This window comes from Hyla sarda, chromosome 3 (genome assembly GCF_029499605.1).
Source record: "Hyla sarda isolate aHylSar1 chromosome 3, aHylSar1.hap1, whole genome shotgun sequence".
In the NCBI taxonomy this organism is placed as follows: Eukaryota; Metazoa; Chordata; class Amphibia; order Anura; family Hylidae; genus Hyla; species Hyla sarda.
The window spans coordinates 151,946,762-151,971,307 of record NC_079191.1 but is presented as its reverse complement, the minus strand read 5'-3'; the positions used below and the strand labels follow the sequence as shown (position 1 = coordinate 151,971,307).

The 24,546-nt window shown below is 41.7% G+C and overlaps 1 protein-coding gene across 10 annotated transcripts in view; it reads right to left on the bottom strand.

Moving 5' to 3' along the window:
* USP13 (ubiquitin specific peptidase 13) overlaps positions 1–24,546 on the bottom strand; it is a 153,847-nt gene that overhangs the window by 71,353 nt on the left and 57,948 nt on the right. For all 10 annotated transcript variants that reach the window (XM_056565255.1, XM_056565250.1, XM_056565246.1 and 7 more), the window contains one exon: positions 6,050–6,110. In XM_056565255.1, the coding sequence (XP_056421230.1) occupies positions 6,050–6,110 (61 nt within the window). The remainder of the gene's footprint in view (positions 1–6,049; positions 6,111–24,546) is intronic.

Below are 24,546 nucleotides of genomic sequence, written 5' to 3'. Positions count from 1 at the left end.
TAGCGGCAACTGGTTGCTGTCCACGTCGGTTGCTCCTAGCAATGGCAATTCGACGTCGACCCATTTTTGCAAAACAATCAATCCCACACGGCTTACTGCTGTTGTGCTATGCGGGTGGCCCGTCCACCTGTTTCCTCATCTGAGAGAGCGCTTACTCGCTTGATGCGATCCGTTGCCCCTAGCAACGCTTTCACCACAGGCTCAGTCCTGCTCTTTTATTCCACAGCTGGGCTTGTTCCACTTGCAACATGCACGGTTGGTTTCTCCTGGCAAGAACTTCACTGCAACTCAACCATTGGTTGCTCTTAGCAACGTGCTGCCCGCATCCTCCACCAATTGTAAGGATTTCACCCTGGGGATAGCTCTGGAATAGTCCTTGACACAGCCACAGGACACGTTTCTTCACAATAAACCAGCAAACAGCAAATCCTTTCTGCAAGTCTGGCTCCTCGACAGCTTTATTAGAAAGGTTGCAGGATAAATAAAAACATAAGACAGGAACAAACCAAAATCCTAGACCATCCACTTCACGGTTGTGGGTGTCACAGCCCTGGCTATGTGCTCCTCGCAAGGACACCTGCCTCCCCCAAAACCACCTTGCTGTCTTCTGGGGAGAGCCCAGACTACACTGTCTGACTTTCTTTTAAACATCCTTCCTCTATCTGCTGCCTCAGTGATTAGGCCCCAGGTGGAGGTTCCTCCAGGATCAGCTAGGGAAATACACCCTTTCCTTGCCACACTGTCACAGGAATGACAGCTTATTTTTTGCAGGCCTTTATTTTATTATTATTATTATTTTATTTATTTTTTCAAATAAAAAAAAAGGTTTTATTGAAGAAAACACAACATACAAGCAAATTAATGCTATCAAACAAATATAGGTCCCTAGGCCAGATAAGGTCGGGAGAAACAGTCAACAGTAAGGGCCAACAGTAAGCATAAGTAGCAATATGAGGTATATAAGAAACTAAATAAAGTGACAAGTCCAATGTGAAGACATAAGAAGTGGTGTCCAAAAGCAACATATCAAGTGGAAAGAACAAAACATGGTGCTGCAGGCAACATGCAAAAATAAAGCTGAGGTATTCCATGAACCAGCAACAACAGTCACTAGAGATGAGCGAACTTCCAGTAATTCGATTCGTCATGAACTTCTCGGCACGGCAGTTGCTGACTTAAGCCTGCATAAATTAGTTCAGCTTTCAGGTGCTCCGGTGGGCTGGAAAAGGTGGATACAGTCCTAGGAGAGAGTCTACAGCCCACCGGAGCACCTGAAAGCTGAACTCATTTATGCAGGCTAAAGTCAGCAAACGCCGAGCCGAGAAGTTTGTGACGAATCGAATTACTGTAAGTTCGCTCATCTCTAACAGTCATGCCAGAACAGCACAACACCACTATATAAAGGCAAGAAGAAAACGATAAGACACCAAAGAAAAGGAAAAAGCAAAGACCAAGGAGACCAAAAGGAAAAACCCAGAGACCAAAAATCCTGATAGAATTCCATAGGGATTGAGGACCAGCAACTCACGGACCGCCGCAGGAGACTGGACAGAGATGTGAAGAGACAACACCCCCCCCCCCCCTCACTTACAGCTCCTCCTCAAGAAAGGGACCAGTATCTCTGGGAGGAGCAAAAGTGTGACCAAGGAAGCCAACTATATTTTAATATATAGTTTGTTGTGAAGCCAGAGAAAAATATTTGTGGGGTTAAGTTAAAAAATGCTCTAAATTGCACAATTTTTGCTGAGTTCACCATAAAAATGACAAGTTAAACTTTATTCAACGGATTAGTATTATCACACCAATACCAAAATTATATTTAAAAAAAAAATGATATATATATATATTTTTTGCTTTACGTTTTTATTTTTCAATCTATCCTTTAAAGAGCTTGTTTTTTTGTGTGGCGATCTGTAGTTTTTATTGGTTTCATTTAAAGGTAGATGGAACTTTGAATACTTTTTATTTAGTGTTTTATGGGATGGGGTGTGAGCAAAATAAAAACCAATTGTGGTATTTGTGTTTTGCTTGTTTTTAAGTCATTCACCATGCAAGATCAATAACTTTATATTTTAGCTCCAACATTCATTTGAGTTTCATTGGTGATGGTACTAGTACAACCTGCCTATGGTAGGCTGTACTAGAAGATCTGACATGGCAGCCATTGAGGCCTTCAGAAGGTTTTAGGCTGCAATGACAACAAATTGGCACCCTGCAAGTGCTTCCCAAAAGTGTCAACTGGAACCTTGACAGGTGCAGCAACTGTGAAATAACTCACTAGGGGCCACAATCACTCTTGACCAAGGCCACCGGAGTGATCTCTGGCACCAGCCATGGATGGCGAAGTTTGGCTGTTGAGGTCATATTTTAAAATTTTTTTTTCCAAAATTCATAATTTTATTACAAGAGCAGGATACTTCACATTATGCGAATTCCTTCTTTATTACTTCGATAGCACCACAGTAAAAGTAACAGTTACAGAGAAAAAAATATGCAAAGTAGATATCAGAGTAACAACCAATCAGCTTTCAGTATAGGTTTTAGCAGGTGAGAGCAGATGACCAAAGTATTTCTTTGCTGCTTCGCCAAAGATAAGTGACGTTTGTTCATCTCTTTCATCGCATTATGTCCTATTATTAAGATTATTAAATATTTTCTCCATTTATCCAAAGATATTCCCTTAGTAGACATTTTTCATTTATCTCATATTTCAGCTACTCGTTTCCTACAATACCCACTTTCCATTTTTTCCCCTTATTTTTCTCTATATATATCTACAGATTCCCCCTTATCTTTTTTATACTTTCCGATCTATTTTCCATTACTATTTCTTACCTATATCCCATCAATTTTCTCTTTTTGCCCGGTCCCGGCGCTCGAGACACTACCTGCCAGTGTTTCACGAGACCGCTGGTCCGGTTGGTCCTCAGCCTTGACGCACTTCTATTTTCCTCCCACTGACGGGGACGCGTCTGTTGCTGTTGACGCAGTTTCCGTCAGTTTCGGCATATTCCTATACTGTTTCTGTCTTGTATTTTTCTTCTAAAATATCAATATCATTGTCATTGCTGCCCTCTTGTGGCCAAACGATATTATTGTAGATTCACCATCAATATATTTTTCTTCTGACTTTATTTCATGGTCTTTGCTTCAAAAATATTAAAAATCTTACATATATTTTATTATTTCTCGTGTAGATTCTCCATCATTATCTAATATGGCTAATGAAGAACCTAGAACATCTTTTTCTTCGGACATTAATGACCCAAAAAATGATGATATTGTAGACATGGAGGTTATTCAACCCCTAGTGGACCAGTCGGTTTCTTGGTCAGTTCAGACCGCTGTGAAATCGGCTATGTCCACAATGCAAGATGCTATTTCACAATCTGGAAATTTAGCTATGTCACAGTCTACTTCTTATAATATACCACAAATAACTCCCCGCAATTTTGGTCTGCGGACAATTCCATCCCAAAAATGTCTGCAGGTTTTAAAAAAGGAGGTAAAGTCTCCCAAAAGAGATTATTTCTTTCTACCTGTCCTACTTTTACTGACCTTAGAAAACCTTCTAAAATACTAAAGGACCAGGTTGCTGTTACTGCTTTCCCAGAAAGCGATAGGATTGATGTTCTAAAACAACATCCCAAACCCTCGGCCCGAGAGGAGGTTAGAAAAAAATCGGGCGATCAAGGCTCCCCATAGGATGAAGCCTAACTCCTTTAATACCTCTCCCAATCAGTCCTTGGACTCTGATGTTATATCCATTTATGAGGATTTTCTAGAGGAAGGAGAAAAAGATATTAATATATCTGACAAATCTAATCCTGTCATTTTAGACTCCTCAGGTGTTCCCTTCTTCGACCCTGACCTTATTAAACACCCTAGGTCACTAGAGTGGATACCTCACTCTCAAGTTACCAAATATATTAGGTCAGAAAACCCTTAGACAGGTCCATTAGGAATAAGTTAAAGGCAGAATGCCCTAGGCCTACTCTGCATCACAAATTGTCAATAACCCCAGAACTTGACCCTATCTTAGTAAAAAATTTTAACAAAAATGGTAAAAACCCAAAGAAGGGTGTAGACCGATCCTTTAAGACGATCCAAGACCAGTTTATGGATGTTCTGGGTCCACTAACAAAAATACTTGACCTATCTGAAGACGCCATTATTTCGCAGAAACCAGTTGATTTACCATATTGCGTGATTGGGCCCAACGGGCTATTTGTTTATTCGGCAGCGCTAATGCTGCTCTATGTTCAGAAAGAAAACTGTCCGTTCTGATGAAACTCGGCCCTCAGTTGGTCCATTTATGCAACTCAGAATCTGATAATCCCATGGAGGGTCTCCTTTTTGGAGACTCCTTTGTGAAGGTTTTTTATCCTGCTTTCCCACAACGTGAAAATCTTTGTGTGGTTCAGTGTTTAAAAACATACGAACATAAAACGGAACTTCTGAGAAATCCCTCTCTTCCACAATTACTTACATCATTCTGTAAACCCCATCTTCCGGTATCTTCCGCTACCTTAGCCAGATGGGTGAGACAAGTTATGGCTTTAGCAGGCATTGATACTTCTCGTTTTGGAGCTCATTCCACTAGAGGAGCAATGTCTACTAAAGTGAGTCAGGCAGGTGGTTCTTTATCTGACATCCTTAAAGCAGCGGATTGGTCATCAGAAGTCACCTTTAAAACGTTCTATTTTCACCCTGACTCTCACGTTTCTATGGTAATGATTTGACTAAATTGTGATTTGACTATCATTTATTGTTATTTATTAGCATGGTTTATGCTTTGAACATGCATAATGTGAAGTCTCCTGCTCTTGTAATAAAATTTGAGATTTTCCTAGTTCCTTAATGACAGAAAATATAGATTTTATTAAAGACAGGAGACGAACATTATCCCTCCCGTTTTTAACCCTTCCCTATTCTTTTTTGTTTACAGTTTAATTCTCATCCTTGGAAGTTCCTTGACATCAAATATGTTGTCGACTTTGGTTCTCTACAATTCATCGTTGTTTGTTTCAACACAGTTTCCGATTTGACTCTTCAATGAAATTTCTTCATAGACTACAGTCGGCGTTATTTTTTCTTTAGTTCATTTTATGTTCTGTATTCCTGTATTTCTCAGCATCAAAGAAAGAAGACTTTGGTCACCTGCTCTCACCTGCTATAACCTATACTGAAAGCTGATTGGTTGTTACTCAGATATCTGCTTTGCATCTGCTTTTTCTTCTCTGTAACTGTTACTTTTATTAACCCTTACTACTCTGCTATCAAAGTAGTAAAGAATGGCATTAGATTAAAGGGGTTCTCCGGTGCTTAGACATCTTATCCCCTATCCAAAGGATAGGGGATAAGATGCCTGATCGCGGGAGTTCCGCCGCTGGGGACCCCAGGATCTTGCACGCGGCACCCAGTTTGTAATCAGTCCCCGGAGCGTGTTCGCTCCGGGACTGATTACCGGCAACTACAGGGCGGGCAGCATGTGATGTCACGCCCCCGCCCCCATGTGATGTCACGCTCCGCCCCTCAATGCAAGCCTACGGGAGGGGCGTGACAGCTATCACCTGTAGTCGCCGGTAATCAGTCCCGGAGCGAACACGCTCCAGGGACTGATTACAAATGGGGTGCCGCGTGCATGATTCCGGGGGTCCCCAGTGGCGGGACTCCCGCGATCAGGCATCTTATCCCCTATCCTTTGGATAGGGGATAAGATGTCTAAGCATCGGAGAACCCCTTTAATCGTCTTCTGTCTTTAATAAAAATCAATATTTTCCGTCATTAAGGAACTAGGAAAATCTCAAATGTTGCAGCATTTCAAATACAGCAAAAATAATAATAATTTTAAAAAATCCTTAAAAAAAAAAAAAAACTAAAGAAATAAAAATAAAACAGAACTAATATAGATTAAAAATAGAAAACACAGGGAAAAAAATACAATCCGCATTGCACATACGTATTTGACCCATACTTTCAAGTGCGATTGAGTCCTAAGTCAGTTTCACAAGATTTTAAGTAAATGTAAATTTCAGTAGTGGTTTACCTAAAAATAGCTTGCCATTGATACGTCTTGGAAGGGCTCCACCAGATGCCCCAGTTGCTTTCTAGAAATCAATAGAAGAACATTGTCAGAATAGCATCCACTTGACGTCCAGTCATTTAGATAAGTAAACATCATGATTGCTGGAAGTCACAAACACTGATCATATGTCAAATACCAAAAGAACAAGTCTTCCCAAGCTTCCTCCTGCCCTCCTGACTCTTTATGACAGCTTTCTCTCTATTTCTTCCCCTTGCTGCAGAATTCTCCAGCTTTGCAGATTTTAAAATCTACAGCATGTCAATATCTGTTGCAGATTTTTATGCCTATTGTTTTCATACTGGCCCAGATTTATCAAACTGTGTGAGAGAAAAAGCTGAGATATTTTCCCACAGCAGCCAATCACAGCTCAGCTTTCACTTTACCAGAGCTTGTTAGGACAGGAAGGCTGAGCTATGATTGGTTGTTGTGGGAAAATCCCTCCACTTTTTCAGCGTTTTTTCCGTTTTTGCACTTTCATTTTTTCCTCCTTACCTTTAAAAAATCATAACTCTTTAAATTTTGCACCTAAAAATCCATATAATGGCATATTTTTACCTAAAAATCTACAGCGAAACGGAAAAAAAAATCATTACGAGACAAAACTGAAAAAAAACGTATGTAACTTTTGGGGGCTTCTCTTTCTACCCCGTAAATTTTTCGGTAAAAATGGCACACTCTTTATTCTGTATGTCCATATGATTAAAATGATACCCTATTTATATAGGTATGATTTTGTCATACTTCTGAAAAAAATCATAACTACATGCAGGAAAATTTATATCTTAAAATTGTCATCTTCGGATTTTTCCGCATATGGGGCAGTATGAGGGCTCTTTTTTTGCGCCGTGATCTGAAGTTTTTAGCGGTACCATTTGTACTGATTGGACTTATTGATCGCTTTTTATTCATTTTTTCATTATATAAAAAGTGACCAAAAATACACTATTTTGAATTTTTTTGCACGTACGCCATTGACCATGCAGTTTAATTAATGATATATTTTTATAATTCGGATATTTCCACACGCGGCGATACCACTTATGTTTATTTTTATTTTCACAGTTTTTTTTTTAAATTGGGAAAAGGGGGGTGATTCTAACTTTTATTAGGGGAGGTGTTAAATGATCTTTATTCACTTTTTTTTTCACTTCTTTTTTGCAGTGTTATAGCTCCCATAGGGGGCTATAACACTGCACACACTGATCTCTTACATTGTTCAATGGTTTCTCATAGGAAACCATTGATCAATGATTCTGGATCTCAGGCACTGAACAGTCATTCGGCGATCGGACACCAGGAGGCAAGGTAGGAGACCCTCCTCATGTCCCAGAGCTGTTCGGGATTCCGCGATTTAGCCGCAGACATCCCGAACAGCCCCCTGAGCTAACCGGCAGTGATTTACTTTCACTTTAGACGCGGCGTTAGACTTTGAATGCCTCGTCTAAAGGGTTAATAGCGCGCAGCACTGCGATCAGTGCTGCGCGCTATTAGCTACGGGTCCCGGCCATCGTTAGAGGCCGGGCCCGACCCGCTATGACGCTGTGGCCCCACGTTATGAAAAGGGAAAGGGCTCAGGACGTACCGGTACGTCCTTGGTCCTTAAGAGGTTAAAAGGGTATTCCAGGAAAAAAGGACACAGGGTTTACAGGTACGCACTGATGTCCTGGTAGTTAAGGGCACAGCGCGTACCTGTATGCCCGTGGGAATTTTGGTCCCCGCCACGCTCCGGGCGGGGACTGGAGAGGGATACCTGCTGAAATCATTCAGCAGGCATCCCGTGCAATTGCCTAGGGGGGCCTTGAGACCCCCCCACCCATGTCACGATCGCCGCAAATCGCCGGTCAATTAAGACCATCGATTTGCGGTGATTCCGGGTCAATCAGGTCTCTGGTGAGCTGGAAAAAAAAGGCTAAATGAGGCTGTCCGAGATATCCCCATTCACCCTTACCCAGCAGGAGTGCCACCTCACGATCACGTCATTGATCGGTCGGAACGACTGACTTATCACTACCCTGCTGGCCGGTAATCAAGGCTGTCAGGGGTCTCTTACCTCTCCCTGGACGGCAGGGGTCCCCTCAGGAGCGGCGGACGGGAGCAGCAGGCGCAGTGGCAGCAGCAGCGGAGGTCCCGGCAGCAGGAGATGAGGCCTGTTCACCTCCTGCTGTTGCTTAGCAACAACTCTCAGCATGCACAGCCAAAGGGCATGCTGGGAGTTGTAGTTTGAAACAGCTGGAGTTCTAACTACAACTCCCAGCATGCACTTTGGTAGTCTGTGCATGCTGGGGGTTGTAGTAATGCAACAGCTGGAGGCACATTTTTTCTATGAAAAAGTGTGCATCCAGTTGTTGCATAACTACAACTTCCAGCATGCACAGACAGTCGAAGAGAATGCTGGGAGTTGTAGCAGTGTGCCTCCAGCTGTTGCAAAACTACAACTCTCAGCATGCCCTTCCACTGTCAATGCATGCTGAGTGTTGCAGTTTCGCAACAGCTGGAGACACATTGGTTGTGAAACAGAGTTTGTGTCCTAACTCAGTGTTTCACAACCAGTGTGCCTCCAGCTGTTGCAAAAATACAACTCCCAGCATGTACTGAGAGACTGTACATGCTGGGAGATCTAGTTTTGAAACAGCTGGTGGCACACTGGTAGCGAAACACTGAGTTAAGTAACAAACTCTAAGTGTTTCGCAACCAATGTGCCTCCAGCTGTTGCACAACTACAACTCCCAGCATGTATGGTCTGTCAGTGCATGCTGGGAGTTGTAGTTTTGCAACAGCTGGAGGTTTCCCCCCACCCCCAAAACCCACCCATGTGAATATTTACAGCGAGTTTTCTGATGCAAGTTTGAGATGTGGCAAAATGTACAAATTTTGGGGGGCATTTTCTCCTATTACCCCTTGTTAAAATGTAAAATTTTGGGGAAAAAACAGCATTTTAGTGAAAAAAAAATTTACTTACACATCCGACTTTAATGAAAAGTCGTCAAACACCTCTGGGGTGTTAAGGCTCACTGGACCCCTTGTTACGTTCCTTGAGGGGTGTAGTTTCCAAAATAGTGTGCCATGTTTTTTTATTTTTTTTTTTTTTATTTGCTGTTCTGGCACCATAGGGGCTTCCTAAATGTGACATGCCCCCAAAAACTATTTCAGAAAAACTCACTCTCCAAAATCCCATTGTCGCTCCTTCCCTTCTGAGCCCTCTACTGCGCCCGCAGGACACTTGACGTACACATATGAGGTATTTCCTTACCCAAGAGAAATTGGGTTACAAATTTTGGAGGACTTTTTCTCCTTTTACCCCTTGTAAAATTTCAAAAACTGGGTCTACAGGAACACGCGAGTGTAAAAAATGAAGATTTTGAGTTTTTTCCTTCACTTTGCTGCTGTTCCTGTGAAACACCTAAAGGGTTAACACACTTTCTGAATGTAATTTTGAATACTTTGAGGGTTTTTTTATAATGGGATCATTTATGGGGTATTTCTAATATGAAGGTCCTTCAAATCCACTTCAAAACTGAACTGGTCCCTGAAAAATTCCGATTTAGAAAATGTTGTGAAAAATTGGAAAATTGCTGCTGAACTTTGAAGCCCTTTGATGTCTTCCAAAAGTAAAAACATGTCAACTTTATGATGCAAACATAAAGTAGACATATTGTATCTGTGAATCAATATATCATTTATTTGGTATGTCTATTTTCCTTCTAAGCAAAGAGTTTCAAAGTAAAAAAAAATGCAAAATGTTCAAATTTTTCATAAAACTTTAGCATTTTTCACCAAGAAATGATGCAAGTATCGACAAAAATGTACCATTACCATAAAGTAGAATATGTCACGAAAGAACTATCTCGGAATCAGAATAAAAAGTAAAAGCATCCCAGAGTTATTAATGCTTAAAGTGACAGTGGTCAGATGTGCAAAAAACGCTCTGATCCTTAAAGGGGTATTCCAGGAAAAAAAAAAATTTATTTTTTTATATCAACTGGCTCCGGAAAGTTAAACAGGTTTGTAAATTACTTCTATTACAAAAATCTTAATCTTTTCAATAATTATGAGCTGCTGAAGTTGAGTTGCTGTTTTCTGTCTGGCAACAGTGCTCCTTGCTGACATCTCTGCTTGTCTCGGGAACTGCACAGAGTAGAAGAGGTTTGCTATGGGGATTTGCTTCTAAACTGGGCGGTTCCCGGGACAGGTGTCATTAGAGAGCACTTAGACAGAAAAGAACAACTCAACTTCAGCAGGTCATAAGTTCTGAAAGGATTTTTTAATAGAAGTAATTTACAAATCTGTTTAACTTTATGGAGCCAGTTGATATATAAGAAAAAAGTTTTTTCCTGGATAACCCCTTTAAGGTGAAAATGGGCTTGGTTAAGGCCGGTCGCACACATGTATTCTGATGGAGTGTTCTATGTCTGACCATGGGTGTAGTGACCCTAACTGACAGCATCATACATCCCTACATCATACATACTTCGGGTATGTTCACTCATTACTGTTCACTCCGAATTACTGCTGTCCAATTATATGCATTTTAAAATATAAAATCTGATTTTAACAGATCTGTTTTGTTTTATTTTTGGGCATACACAATAGCATGGTTGACCATATTTTTTGCACACAGCAGCCCAGATTAATCAAACTAAGTGAGAAAAAAAATGGATTGACTTTCCCACAAGAACCAATCACAGCTCAGATTTCACTTTACCAGAGCTCGTTAGCTGGGGTACTGTGGGAAAATGCTTCCACTTTTTCTCTCACACAGTTTGATAAATCAACAACCTTAACCCCTTAAGGATTCAGCCCATATTCACCTTAAAGGGGTACTCCGGTGGAAAACTTTTTTTTTTTTAAATCAACTGGTGCCAGAAAGTTAAACTTGTTTAACTTAAGTTTTTTTTTTAAGTTAAAAATGTGTAAATTTATAAAAAAGCGAAAAATACCCAGACCTCAAGGAAGGTATATTAGGTGAATGAAACTAGGATTAATAAAAGGACCAAAGATCGTGCTTCAATTATAATAAAGTGTATTTTATTAAAATAAAAAACTGAAAAAACTGATAAAAAATTCCACCTCACAAGGGGCCCCTTGTGGGAGGGGTGTGTAATACCTAAAATGGACTATCACTGATAACTATTGACTGATAAGTATCACAAAATTTTAGAACAATTGTAGACAAAATGCACTTATATAATTCAGGCAAGATGCATTGTGGCAAGATAAATTGTATGCACTGAAACAGTTAAAAAATATATTTAGAAAGTCTCATAGAGCTCAATCTTTTTCACTGTGGAGGTAGTTGTATAATAATGTAACAAGTTCCTCTTAATGGTGAAACACTGTTCAGTATATAAAACTGAGGAAGTGTTTGTAGTTCACAGTTATTACAATTGTTGCAATTGTTGATGTCTCTGTGTCACTATGTCAGAATAAATGATAGGCAATTCTGTGTAAGGACAGATGGCAGCTTTGGATTACTTTACCGGTCCTAGGAACGGAAGACTCCCAAGGTACTGGATATGGCACTTAGATGGTCACTGCAGGTGGGCTACCTCCGGGTCCCTGCTGGCAGGCGTCGGGGATGGCAAATCTCAGAGGTGGCACACGTCGATGGAAATTCCTGCCTTAGAGGCCAGGTCTGCAACAGACCGATGCTAGATGTCTCTGCCTCGTAGAGGTGGCGTGTGACATCAGTGCCAGCACCTGCAGGATGTGCTTTACTTCCTCAGCTCACTGCGGATCCACTCCGGACTGGATGTTATAGACCGGGGCGGTGGGATCAGTGGGGTCGTCTCCGTACTGGACCAGCAAGGTCTCAGAAGTAAGTCCAAATGAAATAGAATTTTTTTAAAGTGCCAAGTGCAGTCAGTGATAGTCCGCAAGACTCACTAGACGCGTTTCAGGGTATTAGAGTAAACCCTTTCTTCAGTAGCCTTTCTTGACTACTAGGACCGGTAAAGTAATCCAAAGCTGCCATCTGCCCTTACACAGAATTACCTGTCATTTATTCTGACATAGTGACACAGAGACATCAACAATTGCAACAATTGTAATAACTGTGAACTACAAACACTTCCTCAGTCTTATATACTGAACAGTGTTTCACCATTAAGAGGAACTTGTTACATTATTATACAACTACCTTGACAGTGAAAAAGATTGAGCTCTGAGACTTTCTAAATATATTTTTTAACTGTTTCAGTGCATACAATTTATCTTGCCACAATGCATCTTGCCTGAATTATATAAGTGCATTTTGTCTACAATTGTTCTAAAATTTTGTGATACTTATCAGTCAATAGTTATCAGTGATAGTCCAATTTAGGTATTACACACCCCTCCCACAAGGGGCCCCTTGTGAGGTGGAATTTTTTATCAGTTTTTTCAGTTTTTTATTTTAATAAAATACACTTTATTATAATTGAAGCACGATCTTTGGTCCTTTTATTAATCCTAGTTTCATTCACCTAATATACCTTCCTTGAGGTCTGGGTATTTTTCTCTTTTTTATTTATTTAATATTGGCACCCTAGGTATAGGTGCATTACCCATTTGTCCTCGGTTGGCATTAATAGTGAGCTGCACATATTCTTTTTCTCTAGAGATTTTAGAGATCTAAGATAAATTACTTCTATTAAAAAATCTTAATCCTTCCAGTACTTTTTAGCTGCTGAATCCTACAGAGGAAATTATTTTCTTTTTGGAACACAGAGCTCTCTGCTGAATCACGAGCACAGTGCTCTCTGCTGACATCTCTGTCCATTTTAAGAACTGTGCAGAGTAGGAGTAAATCTTCATAGCAAACATATGCTGCTCTGGACAGTTCCAAAAATGGACATAGATGTCAGCAGACAGCACTGTGCTCGTGATGTCAGCAGAGAGCACTGTGTTCCAAAAAGAAAATAATTTCCTCTATAGTATTCAGCAGCTAATAAGTACTGGAAGGATTATGATTTTTTTAATAGAAGTAATTTACAAATCTGTTTAACTTTCTGGCACCAGTTGATTTAAAAAAAAAATTAAAAATAAAAAGTTTTCCACCAGAATACCCCTTTAAGCACTCAAAATTTTTTCGTTTTTGCACTTTAATTTTTTCCTCCTCACCTGCTAAAAATCATAACACGTTAAATTTTGCACCTTTTTTGCGTCCCCAATTGTACTTTGTAATGCCATTACTTATTTTATAATATAATCTGCAGTGAAACTAAAAAAAATTATTTGTGGGGTGAAATGGAAAAAAAAAAATGCCATTTTGCAACTTTTTAGGGCTTCCGTTTCTACGCACTGCACTTTTCGGCAAAAATAACACCTTATATTTATTCTGTAGGTCCATTTACAGGGATACCCAATTAATGTAGGGTTTTATTTATTTTAGTACTTTAAAAAAATTATTAACTACATGCACCAAAATTAGTATGTTTAAAATTGTCATATTATGACCCCTATAACTTTTTTATTTTTCCCCGTACAGGGCTATATGAGAGATCATTTTTTGCGCCGTGGTCTGTAGTTTTTATCGGTAACATCTTTGTTTTGATGGGATGTTTTGATCGCTTTTTATTAATATTTTTATAGTATATGAAGTGACCAAAAATGCACAATTTTGGACTGTTTTTTATTTTTATTTTTTACGTGTATGCCATCGACCGTGTGGTTTAGCTAACCTAATATTTTAATAGTTCACAAATGTACGCATGTGGCGGTACCACAAATAATTTTTTTTATTACATTATTTTATTTAAAAAAATAGGAAAAGGGGGGTGATTCAAACTTTTATTAGTGGGGGGGGGACTATTCACATTTATTCTCTTTTATTTATTTATTTTTTAACCACTTTTAACTTTTTTTTTTTAGCCCCCACAGGGGGCTATACCATGCGATCTTTTGATTGCATACACTGATCAAAACTATGCCATAGCATAGCATTGATTAGTGTTATCGGTGCTCTGCTGTTCCAGTCTGCTGAGCAGGCTTGGAGCAGTAGATCGCTGATCGGATGACGGGGAGGCTGGTGAGGACCCTCCTGTCTTCCAGTAAGCTGATCGGGACATCGCGATTCTGACGCAATAGTTCCGATCTGCCAGGCATCGGATTGATCGGCGGTGCCTGGCATTAACCCTGTGCCCTGGCTGCTGGACCCACAGGGTTTGAAGTGTTCTCCATTTGTGAGAACACTTTAAACCACAGTAACGGGACTCAGGACGTACAGGTACGCCCTGAGTTCTTAAGTACCAGGACGTCAGGTGTTAAACAAACTGTAACAAAAATGGTGAAACAGAGACAAAAACATAGTGTAAAGACACTCTTAGCAATAATATAGATGCAAAAAGTTGATAAGTTTGGAGCACATAAGCAAAAAACAATAAATCACTTCAGAATACCATTCTGTATCATCCCTCCTCTTCTCTGCAACTTTGCTGCACAAAAAGGCACAAACATGACATTCAAAGTGCTCTCCTATGGCAATTTTGTAAGCCAGGTCTGGGCTACTGTAGATTTGCAGTGTTTTGGAGGAGTTTGTGACTTTTTGTGCAACATTCCCACTTGATAAATTCGTTACCACCGTACTGTAAAAACTGAAAGTGACTTTGGGGGGAGGTTTGGGGGCCAGGGCTGCGCATCACAGTCATGACGGCATGTGGCCCCGGTAGGTTCGTACCCTTTTGCACGACTGTAAATAGCTTTTTGCCTACAGCCAAATGTTGCAAAAAAAAGTGCTTTGGCGCACGTACAACATTTCATGCGCCAAATATAAGCAAAAACAAAGGCTCAAAAGACAATGATAAATGTCCTCCCTAAGGGTACATTCACACTACAGAGAATCCATCTGGTGGCCGCTGCCGAAATACTTCGGCAGTAGGACCGCGAGACACGGCGCGTCACCACTGACGGCTATGAAGTGCTCGCTGACTTCCGTGCAAAGAATGTTCTTTATTTGCGCTGAACAATTTCGGAAGTGGAATTGTCCCCCGCTGAAATTTCTTAGTGTGAACGGGTCTCACGGAAGACGCATTCACACTGATGTTAATGTTCACTGCGCAGAGTTCTGCAGGAATTATGCAGTGTGAACATGCCCTAATCCCTTAGGCTGCCGTCACACATGACAGCCAAGAGTGGATTCAAAAGCAATGGGAAATATAATAGGAGGACTTGTATTTCTATATCCTGCGGAATCCACTGTAGCTCAAAAACTTCAGAGGGGATTTTCCAAAAAAACTGCCATGTGTGACACCAGCCTAAAACTAACAATCCTCTACTTGTCTGGTCTGCATTTCTAGGTTCTCACGATGCTGAAGTGTTTCTTTTGCAGTGTTGCCATAGCCCAAAATTGCATGTACTTAGCCTCGAGCTGTTTGAAAAGTAAAGTTATGATGTGATACTTGGTACTGAAATTGTAAAATCGTAACTATTTCAATTGTCTTTGTACAGACAGAAAACCCTCTACAACTATTTCCACAAGTTTCAGCACTGCACAAATTATATGTGTTCAGCTGCTTAAGCAAAACCGGAGACTAATGTTTTTATGAGGTTCATCCAAAATACTTAACACTTCACAGTAGCCATTAACTGCTAAGGGAAAGTCACTTACTGTATATACTCGAGTATAAGCAGAGTTTTTCAGCACGATTTTTCGGCTTATACTCGAGTGAACTCTCCGCCTGTCAATCTCTTCTCAGTGGTCTTCAACCTGTGGACCTCCAGAGGTTGCAAAACTACAATTCCCAGCATGCCTGGATAGCCATTGGCTGTCCGGGCATGCTGGGTGTTGTAGTTTTGAAACCTCTGGATGTCTGCATGTTGAAGACCACTCCGGCCTTCGTCATCATCATATGTACTCACCTCCCCTCAGTGGGAAGGAAGGGTGAGCCTGGACCAGCTCACCCTAACTTCCCGCCGAGGGGTGGTGAGTAAAAAACAAAAGGGGGGGCTGGATGATAACTAAGGCCGCAGTGGTCTTCAACCTGCGGACCTCCAGAGGTTTCAAAAACAACAACTCCCAGCATGCCCGGACAGCCGATGGCTGTCCGGGCATGCTGGGAGTTGTCGTTTTGAAACCTCTAGAGGTCCGCAAGTTGAAGACCACAGATGAAGGGATTGACAGGCGGTGATGATGAAGAGGGGGGGATGATGATGAAGGCCGCAGTGATCTTCAACCTGCGGACCTCCAGAGGTTTCAAAACTACAACTCCCAGCATGCCTGGACAGCCGATGGCTGTCCGGGCATGCTGGGAGTTGTAGTTTTGCAACCTCTGGAGGTCCGCAGGTTGAAGACCACTGATGAAGGGATTGACAGGCGGTGATGATGATGGGGGGGGATGATGATGGGGGTCTGGATGATTACATGGGGGGATGATGTATTTCCCACCCTAGGCTTATAGTCGAGTCAAAAACTTTTCCTGGGTTTTTGGGGTGAAATTACGGGCCTTGGCTTATATTAGGGTCGGCTTATACTCGAGTATATGCGGTACCAAAAGTTCTAAAAAACATAAATACCAAAACTGTTCAGCACTGTGAAGCTCTAACCCAGAGAGCTGCTGCCACAATACATTATAGTCAAGCGGACAAAACAGCTCAGCCAACTATTCCATTATATAAAAGGTTATTCTTCTACTGTCTGCCACCTGAAAACTATTAACTTTCTGCAGCTAGTAAGGTAAAAACACACAATGCAGTTGTGTTGTCGTGCCGTTCGACATATGAAGTAACTACTTGCTGCTGTTAGGGTAAAACCACACATTGTGGTTGTGTTGTAGTTGTGTTGTGGTTGGTTGCATGCAGTAAGTACTTCTGAAATGTTACTGTTAGGCTATGAACAGACAACATTTGTTTGGCTTTCTATGGCCAGAAAAAAAAAATGCCACAAAAAAAAGCTTCTTCCTAATTTTTTTCCCTCCATGATGCAGTTTTTGGAGAGATTTTTGGCATTTTATCCCCTGCGTATTTCTCATTTTCATTCTTTTAATGTGTGACGCAAGGATTTCTATTGAAGAACTAGGGGGGGGGGGGGGGGAACTAAAAATAAACCCCAATATACATACATATAGGGCACTGAAATTCCTCAGTGTGAACAGGTCTCGTGGACGACCCATTCACACTGAAGACCCATTTATTGTGTGGAATTCCACTCATGGAATTCCGCCGGAATTCCGCAGTGTGAACATAACCTTTGTTTTCAGCCGAAAAAACTTTTTTATATATATCAACTGGCTCCAGAAAGCTAAACAGATTTGTAAATTACTTCTATTAAAAAATCTTAATCCTTTCAGTACATATGAGCTTCTGAAGTTGAGTTGCTCTTTTCTGTCTAAGTGCTCTCTGATGACACGTGTCTAGGGAACCGCCCAGTTTAGAAGAAAATCCCAATAGCAAACCTATTCTAAACTGGGTGGTTCCCGAGACACGTGTCATCAGAGCACTTAGAAAAGAACAACTCAACTTCAGAAGCTCATAAGTACTGAAAGGATTAAGATTTTTTAATAGAAGTAATTTACAAATCTGTTTAACTTTCTGGAGCCAGTTGATATACATATATATATATATATATATATATATATTTAAAAAAAAAAGGTTTTTCCTGGATAACCCCTTTAACTTGCATTTTTTTCAATCCCCGGTTTTATAATTACCAATTTTTCAAATAGCCGATAACTTATACCGGAATATCGGTATAAATCATCAGCTATCGGCCTTAATCTCCACAGATTATCGGTATCGGCCCTAAAAAATCGATATCGGTCGATCCCTAATCGTGCCGTCATGACTCCGCCCTCTTGTGACACCACGCCCCTCTCATAGGCTTGAATTGAGGGGCGGGGTGTGATGTCACAAGGGGGCAGAGTCGTGACATCACGATACTCCGGCCTCGTGGTCGTGAGGCTTCAGACACGGAGCCTCCAGCACTGCGTGCAGCTGAGACAGGTGGGTGCTACATGAGAGATTACGGGGGTCCCCAGCGGCAGGACCCCTGCGATCAGACATCATATCCCCTATCCTTTGGATAGGGGATAAGATGTCTTAGGGCCGGAGTACCACTTTAAAGAAAAGCTTTAGACTGTTCTTCATGGTGTCTGAAAAAGGAGCATGGCTTTAACTGCAAAACTGTGCGTCATGAATGTGCTTATTTCTGGCACAAGATAATGTCCCAGTTTAAGCCAACAAACAGCTGGGTTAAACTTAGGTTAGACAGTTTAAGCATGCAGCATATTTACCAAACAGTGTAGGCCATGGTTATAGATCTGGAACATTTCATAGACTGTGTAGTCTAGGTATGCGATGTTGAACTTTTTTTAAATGTAGTTCTGTAGGGCTGGGTTACCATGTACGAAAAATGGTGCACGGCTGTTAAATATATCAATGAATCAATAAAGTTTCCATCAGATATTTAAAGTGTTTTACATGAGAATGATCCAAGGTTTGCACTAGTCACACCAGTTCTGCAAAAGTTGGCGTGGTTATGTAAATTTCACGCCAGAGAGTCCATTTTACATAAAAAAAAATTCACAACAGAAATTGTTGTAGTTTTTTTTTTTCATGGTCACTGCACCCGCAGTCACATTTACCCCATGACATGTTTTATTCATGCAGTTATCGCTTGTATGAGCAATATTAAATGAGATGCTTCCCTCCAGAATTTTCCACGATATACAATTTTGCGCAAAAAGCTGCAATTCTGGCACAAAAATTGCCAATTTTGGCACCAAACTCGACAATCTTTGTGCAAAAAAAAAAAAAGGTCAGCAAATGAACTCTCACATATTTTTATATTTTCAAAGCACCACAAGAGACCATTGAGAATGTGAGGAGGAAAAAAAAGTGTGATTAATATCTTTATGAAGTTTCTGGTAAAACACCGGAGTTTTGACGTATGGAAATATATTGGTGCACAATATACCACCACAGGCTGGGTTGACATGTAGCTAGTGTACCTAGCAGCCAGTTACCATGTAGTATATGCAGTATATATATATTATGGCCCTGTGATAAAGCCATGATGAATCTGTGATAGTAAAATTATCTTTTCTGGCATGACCAATCTTAATAAAACTTACACTTGCTGGTAAGTGCTGGGGTTCTACTTTACTTTTTTATCAGATATTTTTTATTGAAGTTTAAACATTTTTAAAAACATACAAAGAAACCCTACCAGTACCCTCCCCCCCAAAAAAAACAACCAATTTGTCTCAACCCCACACAATAATTAAAAAAATATATATATATCTTATTGCAACGAAGTGAATAAGGTAATGAACCTAACATAAGAGTGAGCATATCTGGCCATATCTCCACACAAACACATCGCAGCCAGTCTGGGGGCATACACACAAGCATATCAGCTGGTTGATCGGAACCCATTCGCTACCTAGAGAAGGTGTACATACAAACTCATTCCACACTGAGCACACACCAGCTACAACATTGAACACAACAAAGGGAGAAAACAAACACTTAAGATATAGTCCCAGGAGGATCAAACTTCCGCACCCAAGGGCTCCAAATTTCTTCAAACTTACGTTCAACCTTACACTTTACATAGACCCCTTTTTCCAACCGAACTGAGCAGGAGCAATAAGGTCAGCCACTGCTGGAGGGGTGAGCCTAATCCAGTATTGCGCAATCAGCTTCCTAGCCTGGTATAGAATACGCAAAATACCTATCTCCACCATAGAGGGCTCCTGACTGCAACCTATCAACAGGCACACTTTAGGGACCAGAGACAGCGTCACACCATAAACTGCTCTAACTAGATGTAATACATCACTCCAATAAGCAGTTAAGAGAGGGTAATCCCACATCATGTGCACCAGATGTGCCTCCATTCTACCACACCGTGGACAGGCAGAGTCCAACCAAACATCAATTCTATGTAGGAATACCGGGGTCTTGTGTACCCAGTGCAAAAAAAAATAACTGAGATAGCCTAATAGACTCCGACAGTGACAGAGACGGAGTAAGCACCAACACCGTAGACCATTCCTCATCAGTCAAGCCACCAATAAGAAAAATTCTTTGTGATAAAAGCTAATCAACTCTCCATATAGCCACGATATGATCCCCGCCGATTCCCTTTTTGTGACCACCGAATCAAGAACCCTATTGGAGTGAATGACTAGTGGTTGTGACCTGCACTGCGTCTCGTACACATGGCGTAACTGTGAATATCTATAAAACAAAGAGTGCGGCAAAGCAAACTCCTCCTGCACATCCCCAAAAGACCTAACCACACCCTGAACAGTCAGTTGGCCCAGTTCACAAAGTTCTCTCCCCTCCCAAAATCCAGCGTCCACAAAAGAATGGAACAGGCAAGCCTGGGTTACGCCACAGCGGTGTAAATTTAATGCAACCCGTAAAACCTAAAAGCTTACCTGTGTGACCCCAAAGCTTGCACAGGAGCTGAGAAGTGAGAGAGGAGTCAGTAAGTCTTGTAAGGGCCCCAATCTCCAACATGTGCAACAGCACTCTACCCCCATGGTTAGCCATATACAGCCTACCCGTAGGACCTAGCATTTGGACAGTTGCCCACCCCCGAATTTGATGTAACTGTGAGGCAACAAAATAGAGCCAAGGATTCGGAAGAGAAAGGCCTCCCGAAGATTTCCCCCTCTGCAGCGTCTCAAGTCGAATCATAGCTGACACACCTCCCCAGACCAATTGCCTAAAAAAGACATTGAATTATCTGGGCCATCACAATCCACACAGGGGAGTTCTGCAATATATATAACAATTGCAGCATGAGTACCATTTTAGCTAAATTAGTCCGGCCTACCACGGAGATCGGAAGTTTACACCAAACTGCCAACTTCTGAGAGCTCTTATCTAAGAGAGGGGTCAGGTTACAGGGAAGAAAATCATGCAGAGAGGGAGTAATATAAGTGCCTAAATATTTAAAACTAGTGACCACTTGTGTATTAGAAACCTAAAATCCAGCTATCTGAGGGATGGTCAGGAAAAGGATCAAGGGGCATAAGCACAGACTTGTCCTAATTAATCAATAGACCAGAAAAAGAACCAAAAGCCATTATGAGAGCCATGACAGAAGCTAATGATCGGGCCGTATCACCTAAAAACAACAGCGTGTCATCCTCAGAGCGCCACCCACTCCTCAATGGACCCATAACGGAATCCCACCATGTCCGTAGATGACCACAAAAAACAAGCTAACGGTTCATTAGCTAGGACAAAGAGCAGAGGCAACAGGGGGACACCCCTGTCGCGTACCCCTCTGCAACTCAAATGGGGTCGATAACCGTCCATTCACTCTAAAAACAGGCAACAGGATTCTGATAGAGAAGACGGACATATGAAAGAAATCTAGTTCCAAAGCCCATAGCACCCATCACCCGCGACAGATAGTTCCACCCAACGCTATCAAACGCCTTGGCAGCATATAGTGAAGAAAATCGATCTAGCCCCTGTCCCTTCCTGAGCCTCTGCAAGTTCAGGTACACTCTGCAAATATCCAACGGAAACTTGCCAGGCATAAAGCCAGTCTGATCTCCATGAACTAAGGACAAGACAACTCCTGCCAACCTGCCAACAAGTAACCGAGCCAGCAGCTTCACATCAGCACATAATAGAGAGATTGGCCTACATGAGTCCACACACAATGGGTCCTTACCAGGCTTTGGGAGGAGTACTACAATAGCCTCCATCATGGAGCGGGGCAGAGAGCCCAGCGAGTACCGCTGTCTCGACAACCCGCAACAGCTGTGGCAAAAGGACCCCCGAAAACTTCTTGTACACCTCACTCGGAAAACCGCCCAGGCCAGGAGATTTCTCATTAGCCGCTTCCTTCAGGGCCAATTCCAGCTCCTCCAGAGAGATGGGCGAGTCCAGTTCGTACCTCTACGCTGAAGAAAGGGAGGGGAGGGACGCTCTACTCACATAGTCCACTAGATCCGCCTCAGAGCAAACAGTCTTAGACGAGTATGCTTCCCTATAGAAAGCTAACATCATTTCCATAATAGCCCCATCTTCAGTTACCTCCCTTCCCCGATCATTCCTCAAGCATCCCATGTACGACACCCCTTGTTGAGCTTAAGCAATAGAGGCCAGCAGCTTACCAGTACCCTCACCACATTCAAAATATCTCTGCTTAGTAAACAACTGTTTATGTTCTGCAGCATCCTCCAAGTACTGAGTGTAAGCACCCTGTGCCCACAACCAGACATCCTCCGCCATAGGGGAAGGGGCCAAAATATACTCACACTCAGCTCTCACAACTGCTTGCCGCAACTTTTCCCCCTCTCTGGTAAAAGATATACTAATGATATACTAATATCCTGTATAAATAGGCCATGAAGTAACGCCTTAATGGAGTCCCAAACCACGGAGACCGAAACCATCATTAAGGGCAATATAGTCCCTAAGTTCCACACACAAAATTTCAGCTTTTGTCAGCAATTGTAGCCAAAACGGGTTCAGTCTCCACAACGGGCGCACCCCACCAGCGCCCCCAGCCAGATGAAGCTTCAATCGGATAGGGGAATGATCAGAGAGACCTCTAGCTAAGTATTCAATTTCCCTGACCAAGCCCGCCATAGCAACATCCCCAACTGCCATATCAATTCTGGAAAGAGTCCTGTGTGTGGCCAAGTAACAGGAATATTGCTTAGCCGTAGGATTGCTATGGTGCCACAGATCTAACAAATCAACCTCACGCAATAGTTTAGCAAATCCAGTGGACCTAGAGGGAGGAGGGGCCTGGAGTCCCCAAAACCTGTCTAAGGAGACATCGAAAACCTGATTGAAATCGCCACAAATAAGCAGAGGCGCCACAGGAAACCCGGAAATTATAGATAGAATACGGTGTACAACAACACCACTATACAGGGAGGGGAGGGGGGTGCGGTAAGATACAATCCCACAATAATGAGCATTCAGTGAGACACTTCACATAGAAGGCAAATAAATTGATCATCCTGATCAACACTAGAGGAGACCGTCTGAAACAGAATGGATTTGTGAACCAGTATACTAACTCCTCTAGCAAGAGAGGAGAAAGTGGAGTGAAAATAGTGTCCAACCCAAGCTCTATGGAGGACCACTGTAGTGTAGGTCGTCAAATGGGTTTCAGTAAGGCAAAGTTTGGCCGGATGGAAGTGGCTCATCGAATTAAACACTGCATAATGCTAAGACACATCTCCCAGCCCCCTAACATTCCACCCCACGAATGAACCTGTTAAGTACCGAGGGCGTAAACTTACGCCCCTAGTCCCGCTCCCGTGATATAACGCGGGGTTACATGGTAACCCCGCATCATATCACGGCGGGCCCGGCGTCATAATGAAGCCGGGACCCGCCGCTAATAGCACGCGGTGCCGCGCCCTATTAACCCTTTAGCTGCGCGCTCAAAGCTGAGCCGTGCGGCTAAAAGTGAAAGTAAAATGTGCCGGTTAGCTCAGGGAGCTGTTCGGGATCGCCGCGGTATAATCGCGGCATCCCGAACAGCTGTACTTCAGGAGAAAGGTCTCTTACCTTCCTTCCTGCAGTCCGATCGCCGAATGAATCCAGGCTTGAGCATTCAATCGCCCAAAACACTGATTGATGCATTCCCATGCAGATGCATCAATCAGTGGTAAAGATCAGTACATGCAATGTTATAGCCCCCCTGGGGGCTATAATATGGCATAAGAAAAGTGTAAAAAAATCATTAAGCCTTTCAATGATCCCTTCCCCTAATAAAAGTTTGAATCACCTGGCATTTCCAAGAATAAAAAAAAAACTGTGTAAATAAAAATAAACATATGTGGTATCGCCGCGTGCGGAAATGTCCGAATTATAAAAATATGCCGCTTTTTAAACCACACGTTCAATGGCGTACGCGCAAAAAAATTCCAAAGTCCAAAATAGCGCATTTTTGGTCACTTTTTATATCATGAAAAGATGAATAAAAAGCGATCAAAAAGTCCGATCAATGCAAAAATGGTACCAACAAAAACTTCAGATCATGGTGCAAAAAATGAGCCCTCATAGCCCCCTGAACATGGAAAAATAAAAAAAAGTTATAGGGCTCAGAAAATGACAATTTTAAACGTATACATTTTCCTGCATGTATTTATGAATTTTTTTCAGTAGTAATACAAAATCAAACTTATACAAGTAGGGTATCATTTTAACCGTATGGACCTAGAGAATAAAGAAAAGGTGTAATTTTTTACGAAAAATGTACTACGTGGAAACGGAAGCCCCCAAAATTTACAAAATGGCATTTTTTTTCTCAATTTTGTCGCACAATGATTTTTTTCCCGTTTTTTGGGTACAATGACTGATGTCATTACAAAGTAGAATTGGTGGCACAAAAAATACGCCATAATACAGATTTTTAGGTGCAAAATTGAAAGAGTTATAATTTTTTAAAGGTCAGGAGGAAAAAACTAAAGTGCAAAAAACGAAAAACGCCTGGTCCTTAAGGGGTTAAAGACCACCATCATGGATGGAGAACCATAAAAGAACAACAAAGCCAC